This window comes from Phodopus roborovskii, unplaced genomic scaffold (assembly GCF_943737965.1).
Source record: "Phodopus roborovskii unplaced genomic scaffold, PHOROB, whole genome shotgun sequence".
In the NCBI taxonomy this organism is placed as follows: domain Eukaryota; kingdom Metazoa; phylum Chordata; class Mammalia; order Rodentia; family Cricetidae; genus Phodopus; species Phodopus roborovskii.
In genome coordinates this window covers 6,869,773-6,893,774 of record NW_026126566.1, presented here as the reverse complement: position 1 = coordinate 6,893,774, position 24,002 = coordinate 6,869,773, and the positions used below count along the sequence as shown (strand labels likewise).

The window sequence follows — 24,002 nt, the reverse complement described above, 5'->3', positions numbered from 1 at the left end:
TACCCATGCTCTCTCTCTCTACTGGTACCCAGCTCTATCCTATTGGCCAACTCCATGTAACCCCCCCCCCCAAACCCTACCAAAATAACCTTGATCATCAAGAAGGGAATGCAGGAGCCCCAGTCCAAAGCAGCCAAAGGAAGGGTGCTGGCCAAGCAGTCCATTTTCTACTTAAGCACTTTTGGCAAAGCTGGATTCCTCAAAAAGCCTTTTCCTTCAGCTGTGGGTTTGGCTTAGTTGTAGAGTGCTTGTCTAGTATGTACAGAGTTGAGTTTAATATGTAATACCACCAAAACAAAAAATGCCCTTTCTTATCAAGAGGAAAAGGATCAAAGTCAATAGCTTAGCTTAGTTACATTCTAGCTTCCCTTCAAACTGGTGAAACCATGTTAGGCTCGGTATTCATCCAGAACAAGTGGAGGTCCATAATGAACACCCATCAGCCCACTCTGGGTCTTGGCACACTTCTCAGGGTGAAGGACACCAAAACCTTTCGGACCAGGATATACTAGTTTTACCCTCAAAGAATTCCCCATCCCACCTCCACCCCACTCCCATCAGTCCTTTAGCCAAGGAGTCTTTGAGTTAAACTCAATACTAATGCTCCCCTAAGGGGATAAACTCCTAATAAAAGGCTTTTGTTTCCACATGTGGATTTTATTAATACAACTTCCCCAAGAGCTCAATCCTATGTAGCCTTGACAACAGTCTAGCAGCCCATCAGGATCATCTTAATCCCCACAGAATCTCTACTCTCTCAGATTAGGTCCCCAGACTGGCCATTCAACTTGACATCTCTCTTGCCCATCAGTGACTCTTCCTTCCCTTCTCTCCTGGACTACTAAACATCCTTACTGTCTAGGAACCTAGAATCAATGCAGGAAAAACAGAGGACATTTTCATTGAATGAAAAAGAAAAAAGAAAAAGAGGACAAGACTGCTCCTAGGTATATGGTAGAGGTTTATTGTAGATATGAGGGAGAGCACAGCCAGAGTTATCTGGAAGGGTTCAAACTGAACATGACTCTTACTAAACCAGGCCACATGAGAAGGGGAGTGGAAAGGAGGGAAAAAGGAAGAGAGGATAACCTGGAGCAATAACCAAGAGGCCAAAAGGGGCTTGGTTATATTGGAATCAGAGAATCTAAGAGAAGGGAAAGCCCAGCCTGGTCCCTGGTAGTTTAGGGTAGGATGTGGAGAATGCTAGCCAGGAGGACCCTGGAGTCCAGAAGAACTGAGGAATGCTGGGAGAATCTGGCGACCAGCAGCAGCTCTGATATATTAGTAGGCACCTCAGTTGAGACTCTAGTAGGACTCTACAGATTGGCAACCCCTTCTCTCAGGTACGAACCAGGCAAGTTGACTAGATCCGACTGAAGCCCACCAAAGACGGGTTTCTACATGAGACCTAACATTCATAAAACTACTGGAACTACCTTCTTCAAGGGGCCATCAAGAAGGAATGACCAACACAGAAAAGAAGACAGCAGGTATAACTAATTTTAATGGAACATGTTGGGCATGGTGCTGCATGCCATTAACTTTAGCACTTGGGAGGCAGATCTATAAACAAATTGTTATACAATGACATTTATAAACATTCACAAACAAAAATAGTTTGCAACCTTTCTAGGAATTGTAGAACAAATAACTAAAAGAACAGCCATGTGATGACGGTTGAACTAGAAATTAGTACTTTGGTCTTTTCACTTCAACCCTGAAATCAAAGGAGAAGCAGATCAGCATAGGATCAGATACAACAATTCCCACCAGGCCCAAAGGGAAAGAGCAATGCTGCTCACCCATCAGCTTCCATCTTCTTCCTCTTCTCAATGATCTGTACAAGAACAGTAGTAGTTTATAAGCATGCTGCTAGTAATCTAAGTCAGCCTAAAGCCCAAACGTGACCTCCCTCAATTTCCATGGCTGCTCAACCCTGTCTGTGCCTGGCTCTGTCACTAAGTGTCTCTTCTCAACTGAAACCCTCCCTCCTAAGAAAGAGTCCACTAACCGCACTTATTTTCTTCCACTGGCGATCAAGCTCTGCCTTATCATTGGTTTCCTTGAAGCGTCTGGTTTTCCGTCCTTCAGACATCTTGATACCATACTGGAATGCAGCCCTGAAAAGGGTCATTGTGGGAAGAAGGCATTAGTGGTTTCACAGAATAGGAAGATTTTTCTGAAAGGGCTCTATGGGCAAAGAACCTATCTGGAAACACTGCTGCTAGATTACAGCCTCTAACACCAAAAAGCCACATTTTTACTCACTTGGGCAAAGCCTCTTTGTTGTTCATATACTCGCTATATTCCTCCTGAGTATCAAAGTCCCAGCGGCCTAAGGGACCCTTCTTGTTACCCTGTGGTAGAGCAGATGGGGAGGAAGAGCTATCAGCGCAAAAGGAATTTTCTCTGAACAAAACCAGAAGCCTACAATCCACAACAATAAGCCACTAGTAACAAATCTTACCCTGATAAATGTCTCCTATGTATTTACTCTATACACTAAGAACTAAATATAGGGATCGACATGTAAAATAATAAATTAAATTTAAAAAAAAAAAATGCTTTGACTCCAAAATTTAAGTTGAAGGACAAGTTACTGGGGAAAAGGATTTCTATTTTTGTTTCCACAGAAAATGAAAAGATGTGGATTCCTTCCAGACTAATGTGGTTTGATCAAGCCAGACCGCCTGAAACAGAGTACAAGCTGATCCTACATTCAAAACAGCTGGACAAAGCAGCCTTACAGACTACAGCCAGGATTACTGAATCTTTTTCGAATTCCCCATGACAGTGCCCCTTACCAGCAGGAAGTAGTTTGGAAAGAACAACGCCCAAATTCCCAAATATTGGCTATAAATGTTTGTTTTCATTTAAATGGACTTTGTTATATAAAATAAATAAAAAAAAAGAAAAAGGAAAAAAAAAAAGAACTAAATATAATCTCAATTCTTACAAAATTTCTTAAAGTGAGAATTATATTTCTATTTGTATGATGTAGAAACAAAGGCAGTTGTAACAGGGAAAGAATATGGCAAGGTCACAAAACAAGAAAATGGCAAAGAAAAAAATCTAAACAAGATTCTAATATTAATTAATGTTCTTGATTGGGTGTGGCTCAGCATGTGTGAAGCCCTAGAACTTCACAGTTTGATCCCTAGGACAATGAAAAAAAGAAGTTTCTCTGAGTCTGAGATGTACTCGGTGGTACAGTATTTGCCAGTACAGTACTTGCCGGTACAGTACTTGCCTAGCATATAAAAGGTTCCTGGGTTCAATCTCCAGTAGTGAAAAATAAATGAAAATTTCTTTTATCTGGGCATAGTAGTGCACACCTGTCATTTATAATCTCGACTAGAGAAGTGGAGGCAGGAGGATAAGAAGTTTAAAGTCCTCCTCAGCAACATGTCCAGCCTGGATTACAAGATCCTGTCAAAAACAAACAAAAACAGAACAAACAGCAACAACAACAACAAAAAAAAAAAAAAAAAAAAACATGTTCTTAACCAATCATGTCCGGAGAGAACTGACTCCTGCAAGTTGTTCACTGACCTCTACACTCATGCTATGAAATACACTAATATAAAACAAAAAATTAAAAAGTACTGATCAAAGTCCCCAACATCCTCAAATAACCTTTTAACTTCATACCTGGTCCATTTTGCTATAATCTACCTCTTCATCACTATCTACAGCCATGTCATCCATCCTAAAAAGAAACAGAAGTTAAATAGATACTTTAGATCCATATTACTATATTTTATTCAGGAACCACCCACAAATAAACATCTCAGAACTAAATAGAAGAATTCACCCAAGTAAAAAGTACCCTTAGCTCCCAACAGATTAAATTTAAATCTCATAACCACCCCAACATCCCTTACTAGGCCTCACTTACGTGGCTGGATAGCATTCTGCATAACTATTGGACATGCCAAAGAAATCTCCCAGCTGCTTCTTGTCTTCTGGCTTCTTCAACATACACTATGTTAAAGAACATTCCATTACTTGCAGAAAAGATACAACTAAGAGGCACCAGAGACTAGAGGCTTCACATAACCATTTCAGAAACCAGGTATGTAAACTTGAATCAGTTCTCTCGTTGATACAAAGCATGATTTCATCCCAGCCAACACAATAGCATAAAAGCAAGAGAGCAAAGACAGGAAAACAGGAACAGAGTAACAACGAGTTGGATGAAAAGAAAATGGCTCCTACAACCCAGGAACAGCCAGGCAGAGTGCATGCCATAATCTCAGCACTCAAGAAACAGAAGTGCTGCCTTAATATACATAAGGAAAAACAATTAAAATCCAGGAAGAAATGCAAATATAGGATATGATTCGGTGCCTTCCCAGCCAGCAGATCCAGCAAATTTTTCATTGATGGACTTGATCAACTCTTTGGCAGATCCAGGTCCTAAAAGAAAACACAACTCTGCTTAGACCTGAATTGATGTTTTTACAACCTCCTCCCACTAACCTGTTTCCAGCTTTAAAAGTGTTTCTACTGAGCTCACAAGATAGCTAGCAGGTAAGAACCCTTACCGCCAAGCCCAACAATATAAGATCAATTCCAGGAACCAACAGGACAGAAGGAGAGCACCAACTCCTAAAAACTGACTTTAGACCTCCATATGTCCTGGCACAACCAAATCCAAACACACATACACACCAAATAAATAAATGTGGTAGATTTGGGGGTTTGTTTTTGCTTTTTAAGTTTTCTTTGCACTTGAGGCAATCTCATTATGTAGCCCAGGCTGATTTACAACTATGGAGTTTAGGCTAGCCTTAAACTCATGATCTTACCTCAGCCTCCAGAATGCTGAGATTATAGGTCAGTACAACCACATCTTGCTAATTAAAACATATTTTTAAGGCAAAGGAACCCTTTTACCTATCAAAACTTTAACCAAACTCCAACTGAGCTACTCAGGTTAACAGCAGGATCTCTAGAACACTGTACACTCAACCTCAGCCTTACCTCAAAACCTCATAAACTAAAGGAATTATATATAAAAGCAAACGTGCCCTGCTTAGTCCATAAATTAAGACATGGTTCTTATGAGAGCCCCAAGCAAAGCAGTCTCCTAAACACCACCTGCGTCAGATGAGAACAGCAGGCTCTGCAAGGAGAGGAGGACTGCTATCGCAATGCAAGATGCACTGATACAACCCACCTTTGTCAACATCCATGGGCTGAAAAGAAAACAAAATAGAAAATGAGTATCATTATGAGGGATTTCCATTCATCTCTCCCTCAAGTCTCAATCAACTCCCTAATCCACTTCTGTCCAATCTCTAAGATGGTTTCCACCCCAGATTAGTTGGCCCAGTTATTGCTGTGAAGCCATGAGGCTGCAGAGGAGGAAGGGGGTTCTGTACCTGGCTAGTAAGATATTTCTCAGGGCATCTTACAGCCTGGTATCAAGGGCCCACATCTTACCTCATCATCCACTTTTGGTTTCTCAAAGTAGCTGTGCCTTTTCTTTTCTTCCTCTCGCTCCCGCTCCCGGTCTCGTTCCCGGTCTCGTTCCCGCTCCCGGTCTCGCTCCCGGTCTCTGTCCCGTTCACGATCACGTTCCCGTTCCCGGTATCTCTCTCGCTCCTTGTCCCGAGGTGTTTTGGTTGTAGAGGGAACATAATCCCCAATGTCTTCAAAAATGCTGGGAAAAATAGGTATCACTAGTTACTAAAATCATACATACTCATGCCAGCCATTTCTCTAAAAGGGCCAGAGACAAGAACACAAATCTCTTGCTCACAGATGCATGGGTCTGGGATACATACTTCATGTCTGCCTCAGGAGGTTTCTTTTCTTCCATTTTCCCTGCAATGTAAAGAGCTTGTCTTAGTGTCTTTGTAATTTGTTTTTTGTTGTCGTTTTTTTGTTTGTTTGTTTGTTTGTTTTTTTTGTTTTGGCGGAGGTGGGGGGTTCCAGACAGGGTTTCTCTGTGCAGCTTTGGAGCCTGTCCTGAACTCATTCTATAAACAGGGCTGGCCTCAAACTCAGATATCTGCCTGCTTCTGCCTCCCAAGTGCTGGGATTAAAGGTGTGTGCCACCACTGCCTGGCTGCCTTTTTAAATTTTTAAAAATTTTATAGATTTAAAAAAAAAAAAAAAAGTGAAGCTTCGTGGTACAAGTCTTTAATCCCAGCACTCAGGAGGCAAAGGCAGGCAATCTCTGTGAGTTCATGGCCAGCCTAGTCTACATATGGAGTTCTTGGGTAGTCAGGACTACATAGAGAGACCCTGTCTTTAAAAAAAAAAAAAAAAAAAAAAAAAATATGCCTATGGTGTTTTGCCCATATGCGTATTTGTGCACCACATACATGGCTAGTGCACTTAGAAGCCAGAAGAGGATGCTGGATCCCCTGGAACTGGAGTTCCAGATGGTATCAAGCAACCCTAAGTGTTGGGAATCAAGCCTGGATGCTCTTTACCGCTGAGCCTCTCCAGTAGCCTTTTTATCCATCTGCTGTTTAGAATGGACAAACATTCCCACTCTCCTTGACACTTCGGACTCAACCATTGGACTCTGAGTGGGTCCAGCAGAATTTGGACACACACATCTTGCCTCAGTGTTCCATTTCAAAATTTTTCCTTTTTGTTTAGAAGCCATTCATTGTCTACAGGACAGAGGCTTCAAGAGACCTTGGTTACACCACCAAATGTCCCTCTAAGAGCAAGGCTTCCAGCTGGGCGGTGGTGGCACATGCCTTTAATGGCCAGTACTGGGGAAGCAGAGACAGGCAGCCAGCCCTCTGTGAGTTTGAGGCCAGCCTGGTCTACAAAACGAGTGCATTCCAGGATCGTCTCCAAAGGTACAGAGAAACCCTGTCTCAAAACATACACACACAAGAGAAAGAAAGAGAGTATGGCTCCCTTCTCTTTGAATCAGGTACCTTTATCCTTCTTCTTGAGTTTCTTGTTTCGGGTACCCTGCCTCAGGTATGACAAAATCTGGGTAAGCTTGCTGATAACGATGTCATTTGTAGTCAGTGTAGTCTGGGCCTGGAAAACCCAAGAAGCAAGAATAATATCCCTCTTTGCAGGAATCTCACCTTCTATTACCCATTCATTTAAATTCAAGGACAAGTTATACACAATTGTTAGCTAGAAGATAACATGTAAGAAGGTGCACTGGAGGGACACTCCAAACAGATGAAATTGTATGGAAAAAAGACCTGGATCAAAAGTTAATATAAAAATTCAAAAAACCCAGAAGAGCTGGAGAGCAGAGAGGCATGCTAAAAAAAGCTAGAAAGTCCAACTGTTACAAGGGTTCAGACTTTTTACTCTGAACACTAAGAACAAGAAACCACAGAAAACTTCTACTCAGTTGTGAAACAAAAATTTGCTTTTATAAAACATCACCTTAGTCGACTATGTGTAAAAACCATTAGTGAAGCGGAGAGGTTCAGGTAACAGATGCTAAAAGAGAACAAGGTGGGCTGGAGAGATGGCTCAGTAGTTAAGAGCACTGCCTGCACTTTCAGAGGTCCTGAGTTCAATTCCCAGCAACCAAATGCTGGCTCACAACCATCTGTAATAAGATCTGATGCCCTCTTTTTCATACAGGTATACATGTAAATAGACCACTCATATAAATAAAGAATCTGTGACTTTAAAAAGAGAGAGAAAAAAAGAGAGAATACAAAATTTCTTTTTGGTAATATTCTAAAATTATGATAGTGGCTATACTATTTGGAAACTATGACAAAACTACTTGAAGTAGAAATTAAAAGGGTAGAGTATATGGCATGTGAATTACATTTCAACAAAAGCAATACATTGGACTAGGAGTGGGAAAAATAACCAGTCTTTTAATAGCTCCAGTAAGAAATTGTGATTTAGACAAGAATATTGCTGGTAGAGAGGATGAAGTCAACTGAGACTGAGGAGATTAAAATAAACAAACAAACAAACAAAAAGAGCATGAGGAAACTGTAGATGAGGAGCAGGACAAGGGCAAAGCACATTTGAAGATTAAATGACAGGTTCTTAGAACTTGGTTACTCACCTCCATTGTGGGGCAATCAGCCTTGCTTCGGATAAGAGTGGTGGGGATATCAGTGTCTGCATACTCATCATCCAGGTCTACCACATAGGCCATACGGCCTGGTAAGAACAATTCATTTCGCTCGTATGATTTACTCTTGAAAAGCATTCGATACACATTTCGGCCTACACAAAAAGAAAAATTAACAAATAGCCAATGAGAAACTTCTACTGTTACAGCAGTCATTTATGAATTACCTACTCTGTGCTGGGCACCAGGCCAAGTGCTATTTGTGCTCTGCTACATTAAATCTTCAAACAACCCTATGCTGTGAGATAGGCATTATTAATTTTAACTGGTTAAGATACTGCCAAGGCAGTGGGGGCACACACCTTTAAATACTTGGGAGGCAGAGGCAGGTGAATCTCTGTGAGTTGAAGGCCAATTTGGTCTACATGGCTAGTTCTAGGCCAGCCAGGGCTACACAAAGAAACCCTGCCTCAAAAAACAAGAACAAAAACTCCACCTGTCTCCAGGTCCCCAGCACTGAGATTACTAGACTGTGCCAGCTTTTATACATGTGTTCTAAGTATCAATTTAGTTCCTCCTGCTGTACTTGCAAAAAACCACTGAATTATCACTCTAGTTCTCCATACTACATTCTTTATATTTTTGCTATTTTATGTTCGGCTTTTAAAAAATTAATTGGCTTTACTTTTTCATCCTTTCACTTACTATTTATTTGAGATGGGAGTCTCATGAAGCCCAGGCTGACTCAACCCTTGATTATCCTCCCAAATGCTGAGATTATAGGTACGCACCACCATACTATCAGCTAGTTTGGGCTTTTTGAAGCAGGGTCTTGCTTTGTACCCAATGCTGGCCTTAACTGGCAATCTTCCTGCCTCAGCCATGTGAGTTTAGGACGAGAAGCATGCAGCATCACCTCCAGCCCATTCTACCTCCTTTGATGCATACATATTGAAGTACTTGAAAAGGCTTCTGGCCTAACTAAGGAGACATAAATGACATGGAAAATAATCCATGTCTGAGTTCTATAAGAGTATTTTATGGGAGAAAAGCTGGTTTAGGGGCAAAAAAAGGAAAACATATCCTAGTGATATCATATCCCTTATATTCCAACTAAAATGCAATCACCACTATAGAAAGTACTTACCAAGTCGTGTTTTAAATTCAATTTTGTTTTCAGGATCCTCATCTTTCCTGAAAACAGAAGAAAGTGTTGGTGGGGGATGCTAAAATGTGTTCTACCTTGGGTGTCACCTTCTAAACTTTCAAGCCCTCACTGCTCTTCACTCACTTGGTTTCCTTCTGGGGCTTTTCCATGAGTTCCTCTTCCTCCTTCTCTTTGCTGGCAATCTCAGCACGCACCTAATTAAGTATAGTAGTGTGCAAGGAAGTGAGGGATCTGGGCCGTAATCACACCAGAGTGATCAGAGAGGGATGTCTCCAAGGACTTCAGACTAACAGGATGAGCAGACACAAGTTCTACTGCCACACTAAATGGCCTAGACAATCATGTGTCTTTCACAAAGATCCAAACATCAGCATTCCACACTCGTAGTTCTTTTCACCTCTTTAAATAGAACTCACCTTTTGAAGCAAAGCAAAATCCAAGCCTTTCACCAAATGGGTGTGTTCCATATCACCACCCAAGAATTTGGACTCCTGAATCAACTGTCTCCTCTTCTCTGCAGCTGATTTGTCTCTGAATAATAGAATGAAAGAGCCTTACTGAAACAGTCCTTTATGAATGACAAATTCCTTCTGAGATGTCTGGAGCATGCTCTAGAGAAGAGTAAATTGTAAGAAACATTTATACTGTGAATATGTGTCCCTGATAGGTTGCAAATGGGCCTTGGGAACACCATAGTACTCACGCCTCAGCAGTGGGGCCCACAGCACGATAGTTGGCTGTGGTACTGATCAGCTCAGTTTCCTCATAATCCTTATTCACACCATCTCTCCGTTCCTTGGCACGGTCCCGGTATTTCTCTGCGAGTTCTCTCTCTCTCTCAATTTCTTGTTGGCGTAGCTTGGCATAATAACTGTGACCAGAAAAAAGGAGTATGTAAGTCTAAACAGCTCCTATCTCAAGGTCAACATAAACTGTTCCCGTTTCCTTATAACTTCAAGTAGCTCTCCATGGTGAAACTATGTTTGGCTTCATAGAATTGCCAGTCACCGCTTGACAGTCCTGAATATCAGAAATTCAGTTTCTTCCAATTCAGATTTTTTTTTTTAACTACTACCACTTGTCCTTTCATAGATACACTTTCACAGCAGGAAACTATCTGCCACTATAGAACTCCTCTACTCCCTTCTGCACAAACAGTATCCACCTTACAAATCAATCATCTACCATTCCTTCACCTTTTCTTCTTCCTCCTTCGTGCAGCTGGGTCTTCATCCTCATTGTACTCTCTTGGCATCCTAGAAGACACAAGAAATTCACTCATAGTAAAATAATGCCCCTGCCCTGAAAATCTACAAGGCCTGTAGGATATATCAGAGGCTGAAATAACAGAATCGTAAGCTTGACTCTGTAAGTAAACTTGGACTACATGGTAAATTCCAGTGGAGTCTAGACAATGCCTCAAAAATAAATAAATAAATACATACATACATACATACATACATAAAATTAGAGAGAAAAACAGCCATTAGTGGTGACACACACCTTTGAGCTCAGGAGACAAAGGAAAGCAGATATCTGAGTTCAAGACCAACTTTGTCTACACAGTGAGTTCTAGGCTAGGCATGGCTACATAGTCAGACCATTCTTAAGTAAAACAGAAAAGGAAAAAAAAAAAAAAAAAAAAAAAAACAACACAATACAAATCCAGTGTTGATCAGGCAGTCGTAATATCAATATCTATATATCTCAAATTTTAAAAAGCATCATCAAAAACTAATTGATGTTAATGTTAGATATCACCTAAAAAACCTGTTGTAGAGCATGAGTCTATAAGGTAACAACAGGCCCAGAAATCTGTCCACTTGTACCCCCAGTGACTTTATTACAAGTATTCCATGAGAGAATAATAAGAATCCAAAGCATCCTGGTCATCACTAAAATTTCAATCTTTATGTGAAAAAAAAAAAAAAAAATAGAAAGAGGCTTTAAAAGATTGGCTTTTGGGGTTAGGGATTTAGCTCAGTGGTAGAGCACTTGCCTAGCAGGTGCAAGGCCCTGGGTTCAGTCCTCAGCTCCAGGGGGGGTGGGAGGGGAAGATTGGCTTTCGAGAACCTGTCAAATTCTAGCTCCACAGAAACAGAGAGGAGTGAGGATGACTTACTCATGGTGACGTGACTTAGAAGGTGGTGCAGAAGTAGGTGCAGCCCTTGGGGTCATGAGAAGTTTCCTGAAGTCTTCATTGGTAAGTTTTGATCTGTAAAGAAATTGCAGAGATTTTTTTTTTTTAATTAGTAGCCAATAGGAAATAGAAAAGAAACCTTTAAAACACAGTTAACATTACTAAAACAAGGGAAATGCCAATGAAAGCAGACACACCACTTTCAACACATTAGAAGTTTGATTTTGTTTTTTTGGTTTTTGGAAAATAGGGTTTCTCTGTGTGGCCCTGGCTGTCCTGGAATTCACTCTGTAGATCAGGCTGGCCTCAAACTCAGATCTGCCAGCCTCTGCCTCTCAGGTACTGGGTCTAAAGGTGTGTATCACCACCATCCAGCTTACAAGTTTTTTTTTTTTTTTAATTATTTATTATGTATACAGTGTTCTAGAGGGCGCCAGATCTCATTATAGATGGTTGTGAGCCACCATGTGGTTGCAGAGAATTGAACTCAGGACCTCTGGAAGAGCAGCCAGTGCTCTTAACCTCTGAGCCATCTCTCCAGCCCCCAGCTTACAAGTTTTATCAACTCAAATGTGAGTGAAATTTTGGATCACGGATATACTCCAGCAGGAATGCTAGAGTGGGGACTTAATTCTTTACTAAAACTGGGAATAGGACAAAGGATAAGGCTTAGTCAAAAATGGGACTTGCTGGCATTGTGGAACATATGGTGACAAATGCTGGAAACAATGAGGCAAAAGGACCGCTTACTTGAAGCAAACCTAGGCTATATCTAAAGGACAAGGGCCTAGCTCACAAATAAAGGCTCTAGATGCAATCCTCATCATTACCAAAAAAAAAAAAAAAGGGTGAGGGGCTCTTGGCTTATCATGTGGGTGCACAGCCTAGCACTTGAGAGGCTGAGACAGGAGGATGATTAGATTGAAGTCTGTCTCAAATAAATAAATAAATAAATATTTAAAAAAGACGTAAGACACGGTAGTTCATGCCCGCAGTCTCAGCACTCAGGAGACTTGAGGGAGGAGAATGCCTCGTTCCATGCCAGTCTCGGATACAGTGTGAATCTATCTCCAAAGAAAAAGAGGGCTGGGGAGAGAGCTAGGTGAGTAAAGTGCTTGACATGCAAGCCTAACAACCTAAGTCCAGGTCTCCAGAGCCCACATAAGATCTGGGCACAGTCGTACAAATGCCTGTAATCTTAGCACAATCCGTATCAGGAGACAGAAACAGAGGAGTCACCAGAAGCTTACAGAACTACCAATCTGGCTGCCAGCAGTGAATAAAAAATGCCCTATCTCAAAACAAGGTGTATGATGAAGACAACATATAGTTATCCTCTGACCTCTACACGTGCACCCTCACACACTCAAAGTAATATAAACATAAAAGTGATTGAAATTGTGAAGTAAAAAAGACAATCTTACTCTCATTTCCAATACTTAATTTTCACCAGGGAAAATTTCTACATACATATACATACATATGTATGTGTAATACACATATATATACACACATATATTACAGCAACACAAACACTAGACTCTTCTAATCATTTCTCCTCTAATATTCTTATGTAGTGCCCATGATTCACAAGATTCACAAAGATAAAGGACTAAATGGTCCAAACTTTTTATTTATTTATTTATTTTGGTTTATAAACCCTTTACTAAAAAACAGACACCCAAAGCAATCATTCTGTATAACATAACAAAATTAAGCATAACTACATATCTTGGTAAGTGAACTTATGATAAAGCTTCGTGTGGGAAAATAAATACTGCATGTTCAGATTAGCGTTTTCCTCTCAATAAAACACCTCCTATGAACTTTTTGACCATTTTTGCCAGCAAAATATTCTAAATTCTTTCACTATCTCTGCCATCCTTCTTTGCTTATTGCTCAAAGACAAAATACTCACTGGTGGAAGGAATGAGGATCATCCACATCGTGGCCATCTGGAGCCAAAGGGTTAGAGAAGGGCTCACCTTAATAAGAAAAATTGACATTACATTTTCGTTAAATGTGTGAGGTTCCATGCAGAAACTGGCAATTATAAAACAAACAAAAGAAAAGACAAGAGGTGCAACGGTCACTCGGTAAGGGCTGAAATGGGAGTACTACAAGAAGCGGTTATCAGAAGCTGGGGGTGGTGACCCACACCTGTAAACCCAGCACAAGGGAGACTGAGGCAGCAAGAATGCCAAGGGTTCAAGGCCAGTTTGGGCTACACATCCAGACTACCTCAAAAACAAAACAAAACAAAACAAAAAAACAAGCAAAAGTGATGTTTGTGGTGGCCCGCACGGTGGAGAAAGAGATCAACAGTTCGAAACCCGCCTAGATTCGAGATTCCCTTTCACTTGTTTAAAAAAAAAAAAAAGTTATAAAGATGGGTTTTCCTTAACGAAGTGGAGAATCGAGAGAGAGAGAGAGAGAGAGAGAGAGAGAGAGAGAGAGAGAGAGAGAGAGATCGCTTCTAAACTAGTACATGAAAGAGCCCAGCACCCGGCAATCCCAGACGGCGAAGCGAGCCCCTCCCGTCCCGAATCAAATACACAAACGCAGCCCCCGAAAGAGAGGCGCAGCCGCGGTTTATTTGCTAAGGAGGGAGTAGGGAGGTGGGGCTGCCTCACAAATCCAAAACGCCGCTCCTCCACCAAGGAGCGAGAGTCGGGGGCAGCAGCTGGGCCGCTGCTTAAGACCAGCGGCCGGTGCGGCTCCGAGCGTACAGCACCTGGCGCAAACGTCTAGTCCGGCGGGCACAAAGCAGCGGTTGACTTACTATCTCTCTCTGGCATTTTGGCGGCGGGCGGCGGTCTCTCAAAGCCGGCAACCGTAAGCTCAATCTATCTCCTCCTCTACAAAACAACAGCTACAAGCTCCTTCCCACAGTGCACCGCGAAAACTTGCCACAGTGCTTTGCGTCCGGGGCCTTCCGGCTTCCTCGGCGTCACGCCTCCACTGCCGCTCCCCGCCCCTCCCTCCGTCCTCCAATCGAGGGCGGAGACTAGAGGGCCCGCTATTGGTCCGGGCGGCGGCTGGAAAGTCGTGATTGGGCAGCTCTGTGCTAGCAAAGATGGCGGCCGCCGCTGCTAGCCGGGCGATCGGTACCAAGCTGGGGCTGCGTGAGATTCGCATCCACTTATGCCAGCGTTCGCCGGGCAGCCAGGGTGTGAGGTGAGGCGTAGCGTGGGGAGGCGCGTGGGCTTCGAAGCTGGAGTTATGACCTTGACCTTGGGGGGGGGTGTCAGTGCCCTCAGCACTAGCGGCGGTCTCTCTGGCCCTGCAGGGATTTCATCCAGCAACGTTATGTGGAGCTGAAGAAGGCGCACCCCGGCCTGCCCATTCTAATCCGCGAATGTTCGGAGGTGCAGCCCAAGCTCTGGGCCCGCTACGGTGAGTACTGGCCGCCGGAGGCAGGAACCCGGGTCACGGAATGCGGGTTAGACAAAAAATGAGTAAATAAAGGAGGAGAGTGAGCTTCCCGACCGTCGTGGGAAAGCCGGGCTAGGGCCAAAACTCGAACTTCCGCTGAGGAGATTCATTTACCTACCTGTGTGCTTTTTATACCTGGCAACGTATATAAGGAGCCTGGCTGGGTCTTGGGTAAGAACCAGTAGTTTTTGTAGTTCATGGTGGACTTCAGGAAAAACAAAACATGCTCTCCCTTGACAATGTAGGCCCTTCTGAACTATGCCTTAGCCAGTACAAATTGAGGGACTGAGAATTTCAATAACGTTGAGCACTTCATGTCTAGGGCTTGTGCTGTGTACTTATTACCGTTAGTGTTCATTAATTTTATGAATGGGTGTTTTTCTTTCGTAGTTATTGTGAATGGTTGCTTTCTTTCGTAGATATTAGAAAACTTAACCTAAACATAGAATCTGCCAAAAATTATGCAGCTACAATATAATAGGGTTGAGCTTTTACATTTTGTGCCCCTTCCTTATAGTGTACTGATGATACAATTGGCTTCCATCATCCAGGTTGTTACTTGCATCAAACCTTTATTGTTACTATCTCAAAAAATGCATTCCTGAGCCAGCCTGTAAATCCCAGCTACAGATCCTCCCAGGCAAAGGCAAGAGGATCACAAACTCAAGGCCTGTCTGAGGCTATAGTTAGTTCAAGCCTTGACTGGGAAATTTAGTGAAATTTTGTCTCAAAATTGTAAAGGTACAAAAAAAGCTGGTGATTGTTTTTCATGTGGGAGGCCCTGAGTTTGATTGTCAGTTCAAAAAAAAGGCATTCCCTGACCAGTAATAACATTATCTATTACAGTACACTAGTCCTATTTATTATAATCTGATTATTTTCTTAACATGTTAGACTAATAGATAGTAGAGGTAGGTAATACTTGCACTGAATGGTGAGATTTTAATCATCTCAGCCGTGTCAAAGGACTATCTGGGAGTGGAGAGACTCCTATACACTAATAAAACAGTTTCCTCCTAAAACACACAGAAGGGCACAGACAAGAGTCACTTTCATGAGTAGTGCTTAAGTGGACAAGTAGACTATGGCCAGCCAAAAAAATGGACAGTCAGCCCCTTTGGTAGTTAATGCCTACAGTGGCTTTAAAGCATCACCTTTCTTCCCATATAAAATTCTAGTAGGACCTGGGACTCCAAATAGATTCACTGGATTAATGTTAAGCTCCTCAAAACCCCTTTTTTTTTTTTTTTTTTTTTTTTTTTTAAGGCAAGGTTGCCTGATACAGCTATGGCCAGCTTGGAACTGACATGAATCACTATGTTCCTCGAGCCATATCTCTTTCCTTTCTTACCCTAACAGCTCTGAAATAAAGACCCTTTATGATTCTGTGGCCCATTATGCAGGCTATTCACTAAAATCACCTTTCCCCAGCTTTTGGTCAAGAGAAGAATGTGTCTCTGAACAACCTGAGTGCTGACGAGGTAACCAGAGCCTTGGAGAATGTGCTGAGTGGCAAAGCCTGAAGTCTCCACTGAGGACTGTGAGCAAGAGCACCAGAACCTGGGCTCTACTGGACTGAATACAGTGTGGGAAAGTGTGCTCTTCCGTTCCTTATAAAGCTTACTGCTGTACAGTGCTACTTCAGAATGTTCTTGTCCTTATTCCCTCTCTTTGTGCAAACACTGAGGCAAAGCAGTTTTACATGAAAATACAATTTTATTTCTCATCACAAACCACCAGCTGTGGTGTCACATGTCAACAAACCACCAGCTGTGGTGTCACATGTCATTAGCCAACTTGCTTAAGAGAATGAAACAAGCCAATCTCAAGTTCAAGACTACCCTCGGGGGTCACAAAAAGCTACCCGCTTCTAAAACGAAACTGGGTACCCTGGGATAAACCCCAGGTGTTAGGGGTGACAGTAAGCAGCCAGGTCATCTATGAATAGCTGTCTGCTGCAGAGCAAGTATCCTATCCTGAAGCTGGGTTTCTTCCTGATGCCTTTCCAGGGCCTGCAGCCCTGATTGCTGCAGGAATGCCTGGGCAGCCTGAGGATAGAGAAGGACCAACATTTAGATCCTAAAACCCAATTCCTAGTTCCACAATGAGCCCACTTCTTAGACAGTACATTCAAACAAGATGAAGGTTCTGACATTCAGCCACCATAGGCTAGCCTTGGCCAGAGAACAAATACAGGTAAGATGGTGTCCTTTGGAGAAAGGGATTAGAAAACAAACTCACCTCTGGCTGATACAGGAATAGCAGTTGCAACAGCTCCAAACTCTGGCCTACTACTTCAGTGTCAGAGAGAACCAGTGTATTGAGCAAGCAGGAGAGCAAGGGCCCCGGCCATAACCGCTGGCAGTAAGCTGGACCCTTTTCTACAATATTGCACAGAACCGTGAGTACCTGCAGACACAAGGACACCCCCACCCACAAAAGGATGAAAACCAATTATAGCATAAGCAAGGCTATGTGCCCAAGCACTAGTACAAGCTCTCTTTATATGTAACTGCCACAACCACCTCTCAGATAATATCCATTTATAAGTGAAGGGGTTGAAGCTTCAAATAGTTTGGTGATTTACCCAAGGACCATAAGCAAGTTGTCTAGCTTAAAGACTTACACTTAGGGGGTGGAGAGATGGCTAAGTGGTTAAGAGCACTAACTGCTCTTCCAGAGGACCAGGGTTCAATTCCTAGCACCCACATGGCAGATAACAACTGCTTGTAACTCCAAGATATAACACCCTCACACAGACATACATGCACACAAAAAAAGTCATTACTAAAAAAAAAAAAAAAAAAAAAAAAAGACTTAAGCCAAACCATACCACCTACTAGCTCAGTTAAGGATACTTAAGAGAGCCCAGGTCTGTTCTTCCTATTTGCTTTGACCAGCAGTTCATGAACTCAAATTTTGATACCAATACATACCAGCACACTTATTGCATTTGACAGTGGCAACAGCTGCAAGAGGGGCTCAATCAGATCCAGAGAAAGCAGGGAGGTACAAAAAGTAGGACTATTTGCTGGAAAGGAAAATGTCATATAAAGTAACTGTAGTTCTGAACTGCTACCCTCATAATCTGACCCACTACAGCCTAGGCCATAGGAACTATCCTCTACATCTAAAGGTTCAGATCCTGCTCAGTCTGAAGTATTGCTACTATCCAAAAGGACAAGAAGCACGTGTACACACTGATGGCTACAAACTTGTTCCTGGAGTATGCGCATCTCTCTGCTCCCCCATACTTCACTCCATTCCACAAGGCCTGACAACAAATCTGGCCCCCTGAGGATGAGAGTATCAGATACTTCCTGAACTACAACTCTGAAGACTGACATTCCAAATTCTCATGGGGCTTGATGGAGACAAAATCTTCCAAGACACCCATCCTGTTTCTGGAGTCCTCTGCCCATGATTCTTCTCCCAGCCAAACTGAAAAAAATTTATTCCTACTTCCTGTCTCCAGTAGCTTCAAGCTCTGAGGTCCAGCTACCAAGAGACTAAGCATGCCATGAAAGAAATGGTTTTGTGTTTGTGGCATGTATATATATGGCACCCGGTACTCACCATAAAAACACATACTAGGAAATTTAAGGGAGCACACATTTATGTGTGTGCTATATAGATGAGATCCAGTCTCGGGTTTTCAAGAAACTGTATGTCCACATGGGGGAGCTCTTACTACATTTTCAGTCTCCTAGCTCCAGGAACCCTCATGGAATCTAGGGTTACCACCTGCCCCAGAATTTTTAGAATGAATAGATAGGAAGAGGAGACCATGAGGCTGGGTGGGTCTGCAAGAAGTTAGAGCACTTCATCTGGAAGATTTTTCTGACCAAAGCATCTCTGGCAATACTGGAGAACAAGCTAAGGTTGGAAGAAAGGAAGAGGTAGGGATCCCTGAGATTGTTTTTGTCCTATCCAAAAGGAACTAAGACCCAAGCAATTTTTTGGGAAGGTAAGGAGGAAAAGATCACCTGACAGGAGGTATGGTCTTCCTGCAAAATGGTTATGAGATGGGAGACCTTCACTGACAGGGCAGGCAGAAGATATGCCCAGTCCCCCTTATTCTCTGCCTTTCCCTCTAATCTGTACTTGGTTTCCTAACAAATCTACCCCCTCTGGTTTTCATAAATATTTTAATGATGATAAAAGACCAAGCCTGTGCAGATTGTAGTAACATACCAGTGAGGTTGTTGAGGAGCCAGAGGCCCTCAGGCAGCAAGGTGGGCTGTTTCTGAAGGAAGAACTGGAGGAGGATAAATAATGCTGCTACAATTCGCTCGTCTCTGAGCTCCATTTGCTCTCCCATGGCCTCCACTGGCACTTCGGTCAACAGGTTGCTCAGGCACCGAAGCACAGGGCATGCAAGCTGCAAGGACAAGTTGAGGGTGGTGGGAGGAGGAAGCAGCAGCAGATGCAAAAGGGCATCATATAAAGAAGGCTCACAGATCCTTCTTACTCACGAGCTCTAGTCCCACATCATCCATTCTCTGGACAGCCCCAGCCAAGTCCAACAGCAGCATTGCCAACATGGGCAGAGCCCCATGGGAGAGAAGCATAGCATTGTTGACCTGGCTGGGTAATAGCAAGGAGTCACAAACAAGCCCATCCTATGTTAAAGCTACAAAACAACATAGGTGGGTGAGCCAAAGAAAATACACAGAGGGATGAAAACTCACCAAAGCAATTCTACAAACTAAATTCAGTCCAAAGACTTAAGTTGTATGTAGGGAGCCCCAGGAAAGACATTTTCCCAGTTGGCCTGTTACCTGCAAATGATGTAGTGAAGGCACCAGGCAAACTCCACAGCAACCCCAAGGTTCAGCTTTGGGCCTGGCTGCATCAGTCTTAGCATGTGCTGGAGAAGACTGGAGTCCAGAAGAGAGCTGCCAGCAGAAGCAGGCTGTGAGCAGGAGCCCCAGAGATACCAGTGGCTCGTCTTGAACACTTACAGCTATAAAGTATCCAAACCCCAAGTTCTCTCTAGCTAGATAGAGTGTTGAAAATGTGCAAAGCAGGTCTGATCAGGCACCAATGGGCTACACTGACAAGAGGGTCAACCATGGCTGGGTATCTGAAGACATCACTTTACTCACGGAATGATCTTCTCTGGAGCTTCCTTAGCCTGTAGAAGCTGGGACAAGGCGTATCCAAGGGCTTCCAGCACAGCCACATGAGGGGACTAGAGATAGACACGGGAGGGAATCTGACTGGAAAATGGGTCATAAGGACCCAGGAGACTTTAACTCCTTTGACACAGGGCAGAGGCTGGAGCTACCCTAAGTCAGGAGAACATGTGCAGAGAAGCTAGGGGAGGCTTGCCAAGGAGAGACCAAGGGCGCACTCACCTGGATGCACACAGCCAAGGCCGGAACAATGCCCTGTGGCAAGAGCTGCTTTCTCGCTGCCTCACTCTCCACGATAAGGTTCCCCAGTGTATACAGGCACAGCTCCTGAGAGCAGGCAACAAAAGTCCTGGGCTGGGCTCATCTCACACCAGGCCAGGATGGGAGAAAGAGGATGGCATGTCCCTGTCCTTGAAGCTCACAAGAGAGGAGAGATGATGGGTATGTGCACTGCTTTTTAGTTTCCTATACCAAACTGGCCCCAAATGCATATATATATAAACCCTAAGCCCAAAGCAAGGTTAAAGGGACAGGCCTTACTATGAATTCTGAGCTGTGACCAGAGAGGTAGGTGAGGAGGTAGGAAGTGGCTGGCAAGCAGGCTTCAGCCACTGCAGACTGCTCAGAATGAGAGAGCTCATGTAGGCACCGAGCTGCCTCAAGCTGCAACAGGGCCCGGTTGCTGGTCAGGAGCCCAACAAGCGTCCGCATGCCGCCCTCCAGCCTACATGAATGACACCAGAACCCTACTAAGCCTGTGATCTATCCCGTCCACTCTCTTTTATCCCTGGAAAGTCCCAGCCAACCACTCACATCACCCACACTGACCTGATAAAGTTTTGCTGTGTTTCAGGGTGCTGCAAGCCTCGACGAAGGCTGACCAGAGCTTTCTCCCTCTCCTTTTCATCGGTTCCCCGTTGGGCTAGCCGAAGGAACTGCTGTACCTGAATCCCAACAGGAAGAATGATTTGTAGTTGTCATGAAGCAAGTCCCAAGACACTCTCTACCAGCTTCATCTGTGACATCCTCAATACCACTATGGTATCACTACTCAGAACTTTTTAGAACAATATGGCCGGTGTGGTGACACAAGCCTTTAATCTCATCAAGTTGAGACCTGTCTCGTCTATATAGTGGATTTCATCCAAGACAGCTGGAGCTATAGAGAGACCCTATCTCAAAAAACAAAGCAAAACAAAATAACAACAAAAAATTAAAATGGCTACTAAGCACCATCTTTTCAGCAGGTTAGGCAGGCAGAGGATCCTAGCTAGTACCAGCACTGCTGCTAACTTCCAAAGAACTTGAAACTGCTTCCTCATCTGAACAAATTAGAATGACATCTTCTCTGCCTTATTTGTTTGTTTGGTTTGGGTTTTGAGACTGGGTTGCCCTAGCTGTCCAGTTGACCAGGCTGGCCTCGAACTCAAGATATGCCCCATCACCACCTGGCCTACTCAGCCTTCTTACAGGGTGATTTCCAGGAAAATATTAACCACTGCACCTGGCAAAACCTCCTTCCCTTCAGTTATCCCCCCAAGCAAACTACACTCCAGCAACACCTACAGTAACATGTTTAATACTTCCAAGCTTTTGCACATCTATCACCTCTGCTTGATACACTCCAGACTCCCAAGTCTTTCAGATTTCTGCTTTTCATGGCCTCAGGGAAGTTAGCACCTTCTGGCTTCCTTCAACTTGAGTTTTCCCTTGTGCCTCAGGTTTCCTTCCATAATAAAAATGTTAGGAAATCTGTTTTCTACACTGATCTTTCAACAATTATTATTATATCTTTTATTTCACTTTATGGTATAAATGGTTTGCTTTATATTATGTCTGTTTACCACGTGTGTGCCTGGTCCTGTGGAGGAGAGAAGAGGGCATCAGATCTCCTGGAACAGGAGTTACAGGCAGCTGTAAGCCATTATGTAGGTGCTAGGAATCAAACCTGGGTCCTCCACAAGGGCAGCCAGTTTTCTTAACTACTGAGACATCTGTCCAGCCCTGTCTGTCTTTGAACACTTTGAACTCTATCTTGTCAGTCTTTGTGTGTCTCAATCCTCAATGTCCCAGCAAAAAGGAAGCATACAATGAATAAGTGTCATAGCCTAGGGGATAACTGCTCTGTAGAAGTAAAATATAAACACAGGCACTACTAAAACAAGACATAAGCAATGCCTACTGAATATACAGACACTTTCATTTACTCATTCAGTAAATCTGTGCTAGGGATGGAGCACAGTTGGTAAAGGCTCACCTAGCTCATTCAAATTCCTGGATTAGATTACCAGGACCCAACGAACCAAGTGTGGTGGTGAACAGCACTTAGGATGTGGAGGCAAGAGGATCAAGGTTCAAGAAGGTCATTCTAAACTTAAAAGAGTTTGAGTACAGGCCAGGTGTTGGTGGCACAAGCCTTTAATCTCAGCACTGGAGACAGAGGCAAGTGGATCTCTCTGAGTTCGAGTCCAGCCTGATCTACAGAGCTAGTTCCAGGACAGGGTCCAAAGCAACACAGAGAAACCCTGTCTCAAAACAAACAAAAAGTTTGAGTATAGCCTGGGATACAAGAGACCCTGTCAAACAAAATAAATAGTAACAACAAAAAAGCAATGGACAGCTTTACTCTACATATTGTGCAGGTGTCGATTTTTTTTTACAGGGTCTTGGTATGTGGCCAAAATTGTCCTCAAACTCAAACTCAGGATCCTTCCACCTGGGATTAAAGGTGAAATGCACCACACCTGCCTCATGTTACCATCATCTCTTCATATGGGAGGTCTGAATCTAGGACCTGAAGCACGCTAGGAAAGCACTCTACTAAAGGGCTACAGACTGCTCCTGAGTTTGTAACAGGGTCTGGTTAAGTCTAGTTGGAGAGCTGGATGTGGTGGTGCATACCAGTAATTTTAGTACTTGAGCCATGCATGGCAGGAGGATTGCTGATTGCTAGTTTGTGACACTAAAAAAACAAGACTTCAGATGGAGGAAAAGTAAAGATCCTGAGACAGCTGGTATATGTTCCAGGAATTGAAAAATGACAGTGAATGGACTGAGTAACTGTTAAATCAATAAGAAGTCACTGAAGGATTCTGGTTTCTGCGTTTCTACAACGAATCAGGGTGGCAAATGCAGACCCTTTTAGAAAGAGTCTGTTATATCCAGATGGTGGAGACGCCTACGATGGAAAAGCAACTAAACTATGTCTTTAAGAGGTTTCTAAAAAAAGGCAAATATTTGATTTGATGATGGACTAACTAAATAAGGATGAGGAACACTGAGTTGCACAATGTAATTAATTCTGTTTCCGGCTTGATCGAGCAGATGTCTATTGGTGAGCAGTTGCTGGCTTTCAGGTTTGGGTCTCCCTGACCTCTCACCTCGGCTTCCCCAAGGAGCACGGGTGCACTCTGACCTCCGGCTTCTTCCGGAGCATCTTCCCTTAGCAGCCTCTTGCTGACTAACTGCTGCTCCCTCCGCGCCTTCCGCAGGGCTGGGGGCAGAGGAATGTCTCAGTTAAGGAGCGGAAGCGAGACAGCAGACACTGGGCTCAGAGCCAGGGGTCTCCCTCCCCTACTCCCAACCGCCACATTCGCGTTCCCTCCGATTCCCTCATCCGTTCGCACCTGCCTCCCGCTCCCGCCGGCGGCACCGCAGCTCCTCCACCCCGCACGCCAGCGTCCTGAGATGGCCTTGCCGCCGACTCCACATCGCTCAGCGGCAGCAGATCGGCCGAGGAAACATAAAACCGCGCAGGCGCCGAACCGAACGCGAAGGCCAAGGGAATCCACTCTGTACCGGGGTGAGGGGTGGGACTGTACTGGGGGCGGGACTCCGTAGTGAGGGCGGGACAAGGGCGGCGCGATGAGGCGAAGGGGCGGGATCAAGCTGGAATTCCATAGCTCTAGTTTGGCTACTGTGGTCTCTCATCACACAAGCTCAGGAAAGAGACTTAGACCTTGTTCTCCATAGGCTCGCAGTGACACCCTCCGCTAAGAAAAAAACAACTTACCCGGTGCCCTCCCTACACGCTCAATGTAACAGCCGGTTTCACCAATTACTCGGCTTCACTGATGAGCACGTCCT

At 43.7% G+C, this 24,002-nt stretch overlaps 3 protein-coding genes across 3 annotated transcripts; 1 reads left to right on the top strand and 2 right to left on the bottom strand.

The window, feature by feature from the left end:
- Window positions 1–1,486: 1,486 nt before the first annotated feature.
- Ik (IK cytokine) lies at window positions 1,487–14,201 on the bottom strand. Its single transcript, XM_051202411.1, has 20 exons — window positions 14,126–14,201; window positions 13,262–13,328; window positions 11,326–11,418; window positions 10,400–10,459; window positions 9,907–10,074; window positions 9,620–9,734; window positions 9,327–9,397; window positions 9,183–9,229; window positions 8,027–8,190; window positions 6,909–7,017; window positions 5,793–5,832; window positions 5,449–5,668; window positions 5,183–5,201; window positions 4,341–4,419; window positions 3,899–3,979; window positions 3,652–3,709; window positions 2,269–2,357; window positions 2,012–2,120; window positions 1,803–1,837; window positions 1,487–1,717 (listed from the first exon to the last, which is right to left on the bottom strand). Exons 1-20 carry the CDS (start codon window positions 14,139–14,141, stop codon window positions 1,690–1,692), a joined length of 1,668 nt encoding a protein of 555 aa, XP_051058368.1. The 5' UTR covers window positions 14,142–14,201; the 3' UTR covers window positions 1,487–1,689.
- A 155-nt stretch (window positions 14,202–14,356) lies between these two features.
- On the top strand, window positions 14,357–16,511 carry Ndufa2 (NADH:ubiquinone oxidoreductase subunit A2). Its single transcript, XM_051202406.1, has 3 exons — window positions 14,357–14,520; window positions 14,633–14,739; window positions 16,210–16,511. The coding sequence occupies exons 1-3, from the start codon at window positions 14,420–14,422 to the stop codon at window positions 16,299–16,301; spliced, it is 300 nt and encodes a 99-aa protein (XP_051058363.1). The 5' UTR covers window positions 14,357–14,419; the 3' UTR covers window positions 16,302–16,511.
- Window positions 16,475–23,665, bottom strand: Tmco6 (transmembrane and coiled-coil domains 6). Its single transcript, XM_051202386.1, has 12 exons — window positions 23,543–23,665; window positions 23,297–23,409; window positions 20,745–20,860; window positions 20,457–20,640; window positions 20,139–20,243; window positions 19,887–19,972; window positions 19,560–19,676; window positions 19,254–19,365; window positions 18,973–19,159; window positions 17,715–17,809; window positions 17,020–17,187; window positions 16,475–16,826 (listed from the first exon to the last, which is right to left on the bottom strand). The coding sequence occupies exons 1-12, from the start codon at window positions 23,625–23,627 to the stop codon at window positions 16,713–16,715; spliced, it is 1,482 nt and encodes a 493-aa protein (XP_051058343.1). The 5' UTR covers window positions 23,628–23,665; the 3' UTR covers window positions 16,475–16,712.
- Window positions 23,666–24,002: the final 337 nt, after the last annotated feature.